Raw genomic sequence first — 6000 nt, 5'->3', positions numbered from 1 at the left:
TACTTGTTTTTCTTGCAAATTTTACATTTCAGTGGGGTGGAGGGGTGTAGTTTTTCAAAGGCAAGTACTACTATTCAACCACACTATGCTTATTATTAAGGATTAAGAATAGACTTAATGGTGAACTCTGTGTCATTGTGCTAACTCATGTTCTGCAGTTACAGCGGTACATTCTGTATGTATACTCTGTAGCATAGTCTCACCAATATTAAAAACCTAATACACTTTTTCTCATCCATATTGTCTATGTTCTTAAGACAAAAGAAGTCTTAAGACAAGAATCATTTAGTTAAAATGCACAGTACAGTTAAAACAAGCAAAATTCTCACTATGTGGTTTGGAAATCAAGAGTTATGGAAGTTTACTTGCATTTTAAACTTTAGGCTATTTTTGCTACAAGTAAAGATGAGTGACTTTTTTTTTTTAATGAGAATTAAAAAGAGAAGGAAGTTAGTGAAAACATTCATTTTCACTAACAGTTCCATATTGTACACCTCTATGCCTTAAATCCAAAACTACACAACCTAATAATAGTAATCCATGAATGTAGGAGGGCAGAAGGCCGTACTGAACTTGAGAGCAAATTCCAACAGATCCCTTAATTTACACATAGACACAATGTGAAGTCTTCATATGCTTACAAAAACAAAAGCAAGGAAATACGAATGAAAGACTCAATGCTTTGAAAAAAGCACTCAAACCAGCATTTTCAAGAGTTATTTTACTAGGTTTTTCTTTCCATCATTTGGCACAAATCCAAGGCACATTAGAAAATCAGATAAACTCATAAATTATTAGAAAAATAAACACATGACCCTCATCTGCAAATGTCCATGTGCGCACTAACTGCATGTTTTACCTCTTGGATTAAAAAGTTCCTTGAAAAAGTCACCAGCACGTCTTCCAGCTTTGTACTTTGCCAGGCAGTTTACTAATACCACAGTTAAAAGAAATAGAATTATTTATAAAAATATTTATGAAATAAAATGCAAGCTGGATGTGATGAACCAAGAATAAAAAAAATTCTGCGCTTAGTAACCTGGCTTGTGCTATTTACATGTTCTCCTACCGTAACTGAAAACGTAGAAAACGAAGTTCAAATCTAAGCAGTCATCTCATAGTTACTTGCGAGCTTTCAGTTCTTTGATGACTACCTCTAGGAAGGGGGTATTGTTTGGCCTATTTCAACAGATGCTTACTGATGCAAGAAGTACCTTTCAGAGTAATTGGAATTTCACCTTTTTAAAGAGCAGTCTCCGAAGCAGTTTTGTCTGCACGTATTGCCCAGGTTCAGAATCATGAATATTTGTGCATTTTTGCATGACCTGTTTTTAGGGGATGGGGAAAAAACCAACCCCCACCAACTTAAAACAGTATTGTGTGTCCTTACACATCCTTGCTTCTGCATTTAATTTTTTTTTTTTTTTATTAGGCTATGAACAGCAAGTCCAAAGTTCTGCGTTGTCAAGGGCTCTCTACTTTTTCCCCAGTATCCTGGCTCCTTGCAAGAATTTGATCTTGCAGATCCGGTACAGGGGAGCATTGCAAAGAAATTGGCGAGGATTATACTCTTTCACATTAATAGCATGTATAAATTTCTAATGCAGCGTTGCAGATGTTCTGGACTATTGTTCTCCCATTTACTGAAATATACAGAAATATATACTATAATGCTTTGTAACGTTACAATAAAAATAGAGACATTTCAATTACCTCTGGCAATAAATAGCTTGTTATTCAATATATCTTTATATATATAAATATATATATATTTATATATACTTATCCAATGTAGTGATAAAAACTGAAAATTATTCAAATACTTTTAAAAACAAAGTGGGTGGCTGAAAAATACAATACAGGGTTTCATTTGGTTTACTGTTACATAGAATTCTTTTAGATAAGTGCTAAGTAGCATAGGAAATTAATTCTGCTGCCTACGTCTTAGTACATCCCTGTTTATTGAGATCAGTAATGATCTGGCTGTGTAGTTAGTTACCTCCAACATAAACAGAGGATTCAGTCTTTGAAAGTGCTAGGAACATTCTGTTTCTGCTGAAGAGTCGTCCCCTGTATCCTGTTCTGAAGGCAGGCTTGCAAGCATCACTGAATTCTTTGATGTGCAGAAAAGGGTTATTGAAATTAACACCACCTAGCTCCTCAGCTTTTGACATCAAATTCACACTTCCTTGTCAGTGTTTCGAAAGCAAGTCATCACAGCAGTCTCTTGATTGTGAAATACTTGGATTTCTAGGGCTGGATAAACTATCGTCAACATCCTCCTCTGGAAGCTGCACATTAACAGTATGTCTTCGGTGCATTAATTTACTCCTGTGAGGAACTTCTATCGTGTCATCATCATGTTTAACAAACTCGCCGCTGCATCCTGTGTCAATAATCTTAACTTTGCTCTGGTCCAGCGTTTCAACAGATTTTAGCTTAGTTTTATCAAAGCTTTTAATAGCCAACTGTGAGGACAGAAAAATGATACGTTAAAAGTACAATCTACTTTCTTCATTACAGAGATGTAAAAGTAATATAGTGTTTCCTGAATATAATTATCACATTAATTTCATGTTATTCTTTATACCAAGAATACAGCCAAGGATTAAAAGTAGCATTCTTTGTAGGACAGTAATTATTATTAGGTCTACATATGAGAAAACAAAAAAGAGGCCAACCTGCCCCATACATCAGTACCAGAACTGAAAAGATAATGAAGGCATTCCAAAACTTACTTTCACTGCACTATCCTAATATCTTCTCTGAACACCTTTTCTAATGCAGGTCTCAAGAAACTTGAAATTTCTTTTACTGTTAAGAAACATGTAAGTAGTAATACAGACAGGCACTGCTGAAGGCAAAACCTCCCTCCTTCCAGATCTTACCTGTCGGGGAAGAGACACCCACCCTACCCACCCCCCTTAAAGACCCTTTTTTGGTCATTCCAATTGTTCTTATCTTCCATTTCCACATCTGCTCCTGATTCTTCCTTTTAAGAGGGGGTGGCTTTCCTTGATTACTGGCCACTCTGCAAATGTTAAAGTAACTAAGCGAAAAAAGAGAACCCAAGCATGCTAGTGATAGGTTTTCTAAGGCAAGAACTAAAGGCAGAAATTAATTATGACACCCTTTTACTGAAATAGTGGCAACAATCTTGAAAAAGTTTCAGACTGAGATTAAACATGTTTAAACTTGCTAACAATTCAGAGCTGTATGACCTGTACGTTCACAAAGCCATGAGAGTCACACGTGGTTAAAGTGCTATATATCACGGTCACATCTTGGGTTTTTGACACCTGCTGTACTTACATGACATACTGCCTTCAGCAATCCATAATTATAAAATCTAAATCCCACGTTTAATTAAATAGTGCCTTATTAACATTAATACTGTAAGAATTAATAAAGCATTACAGTTCTATAACAATTTGGCATTCTCAAAGCTCTTTGCAAATGTTAAACCTTATAAGGGCTCTATGAAATAGAATAGTACTCCACATTTACTAGATGGAGGTAAGAGGCAGAGTCTGCATTTCCAAGGCTATGTAAGTCTAATAATGGGCAGCTGCTGAACTAACCTGGTAGAAAACCACTTTCTTTTGAATAGGTTAGTTTTTCTCTTGATTTAGTATGCTGAAATGGCACAGCAGAAAGTCCAGTAAGAGTCAGAGCCATGTGTAAAGGCGCGTAAAGGAGGGAGCACACGCTGTGGGTGAAGGGCAGCACCCAACAGTCAGATCAGCGTAGGGTGCTGTGGTACCCCCCAACCACAGATTAATTGATTGCATATATTTGTGTTACAGCTGACAATACGACATGCAGTTTGCCATTACCTTCGCAAACAATCTCCTCCGACAAGCAGACTTGCCTTGCAAACCCTAACTTCAATACACTGAAAGATTGTAAAGAGCTCTTATAAAGAGCATCTCTGCTCGGCCACGGCTCTTAGAAGCTGTAGAGTTTTTCAAGCCTTGGCATAACTAGATTTTGCTAGACATGACACAGAAAACAAGACAGAGATGAAGCCTGCAATAAGAGGCTTAAGAAGTTTAAGAATAAGATGTTTAACAGTGTTACAGAAGCACAATTGAATTTTGAACAATGATGAAACGTTAGCAATCTAGAAAATAGGTCAGAACTTTCAGGATTCATCAACAACCACCAATAAAGAAACTTTCCTGTTATATGTATCTATATTAACAGCAGACAAAACAAACAGATTTGCTATATTATACAAATAATTCCAGCAACTATTTCCACTTACCTGATGCAATAACTGATAGTCAAAATTAGGGACGCTCTTATCTCTTGTTATTGTTCTCCTTAAATGTTTTGCTCTAAAAAAATATTTTAAAGGCATTAAATTTAACTCCTCCTTCCACAAAAGCCTTGATTACAGAAAATCCTCAAGGCGGCACTATCTCCACACCGAAAGGCAGCGCACTCCTGACACCGCCACCTCAAAATGACAGCCTACTAGCATTCCCTGTGTTTTATCACAGAATATACATTAACATCTAAAAAGATCATAGGCCAAACCCAACTACTGAGTGAAGCACTAAAATAACATTTTTGAAGCAGCCTAGCTTCAAAATTCTTCATTTCTGGTACACCAAGTATTAGTGCAAAAACGATTTTAATTTGAAGCAGCCTGGCTCCAAAATTCTTCATTTCTGGTACACCAAGTATTAGTGCAAAAACAATTTTAAACCTATTTGCAGGTAGTCCTCCGCTGGCCGGCTGCTCCCTCCTGCTGCACAGCACATCCCCGCTGTTCCCACCACCCAGCATGTCATGCCTAGAACATCTGTCCAGCGATATGAACATGCATGCCTCAGAGGATTAACATCTACCGTTAATTAGTCATATGTGATGTATAACAATGCTTGGCCCACTTCTGGGCTTTATTAACAGTTGCGTTCCTTGTTTGCTTATGGGAAACAATGAACATGCTTCTGAGGAAGCTTCTGTGCTTACTTGTTAAATCTGTTAACTGATTGGACCAGTTGGAGTTGTCTGCTTATGGGATCATCAGCTTTCTCACAGGGCTTAGAATTCACTAGGGGTTTAAAAGAACAGGCAACTAAAATTACAACTGAGCCACACTGAAGAATTAAAAAAAATGCACAGTTCTAAAGTGTTATCTACTGACATTAGATGTAAAATTTTACAGTAAAATTGTAATATTAATAACTTGAATCAGAGTTGCAATTTATCTTTGGAAACTGTAGAGCCTTTTAAGTCACAGGAGTAAGCATTCTTCATCCGATTAGCATGACTGGGCAAGCTTCTGAAGAGACCACGTAATCCTGGCCTTTCAGGCCCTAAATTCCAGTTTTTAAAAACTTTTGATTAACACAAAGACGCTATACCACCTCTTCATTAATATTATTTGCTCGTATCTGCTTTTGTTCTTCTAGGACTATTCTCATAATATTTGAAAGGACTGTAACAATCTTGGGCATCAGCATACTGTGATTCATTTCGGTTTTGCATTAATGAAATATTCCCAATTTTCCCTAGGGAAGCTGGCAAGAGTTATTTCAAAAAGTCTAACTAAAACTCAGGACTGCTGAAATGGGCACTCCTGCTCCTATTCCCTAATTCCTGCTTGTGCAGCCTCACTGCCTTCTTTCCACAGTTCTGATGGCAGCAGGTCCTTTGCTAGGCTGAGCTGTTGCACAGCATAAACCTTGTTACACCCCTTGTCCAAGGTTAGCACACTGCTACCAGCTTGAGAATTCATCTGAAAAACTTCTGAGCCAGTGTAAGGAAAGTAGTGGATAAGCAAGACCAGAAGCTGAGGGTGAGAGGGAAGAGATGAGGATGGATGGTGAGCAACAGACACCATCTCTTTTAAGTGGCAATAAGCCATTACGTCAGCTCAGCTGTATTGCCAAACTGTACCGTGTCCCAACACACCTGCTCAGACTGTACTATATGCTGCCGTCTACTCAAAGTCATTCTTTTGCAAACTGTACTTAACAGTTAAGACAG

The 6000-nt window shown here is 37.5% G+C and overlaps 1 protein-coding gene across 7 annotated transcripts in view; it reads right to left on the bottom strand.

Moving 5' to 3' along the window:
* Positions 1 to 704: 704 nt before the first annotated feature.
* The window catches only part of ANKRD27 (ankyrin repeat domain 27), a 60474-nt gene continuing 55178 nt past the window's right edge, over positions 705 to 6000 (bottom strand). For 6 of the 7 annotated variants that reach the window (XM_040615347.1, XM_040615350.1, XM_040615345.1 and 3 more), the window contains exons 27-29: positions 4981 to 5062; positions 4268 to 4340; positions 705 to 2468 (exon numbers count right to left, since the gene is read on the bottom strand). In XM_040615347.1, coding sequence (XP_040471281.1) covers positions 2193 to 2468; positions 4268 to 4340; positions 4981 to 5062 — 431 coding nt within the window. In that variant the 3' untranslated portion in view covers positions 705 to 2192. The remainder of the gene's footprint in view (positions 2469 to 4267; positions 4341 to 4980; positions 5063 to 6000) is intronic. The other variant, XR_005831126.1, reaches the window with a different exon arrangement.

This window comes from Falco naumanni, chromosome 15 (assembly GCF_017639655.2).
Source record: "Falco naumanni isolate bFalNau1 chromosome 15, bFalNau1.pat, whole genome shotgun sequence".
Taxonomy (NCBI): Eukaryota; Metazoa; Chordata; class Aves; order Falconiformes; family Falconidae; genus Falco; species Falco naumanni.
The sequence above is the reverse complement of the archived record's forward strand: the minus strand, read 5'-3'. Positions and strand labels throughout refer to the sequence as shown.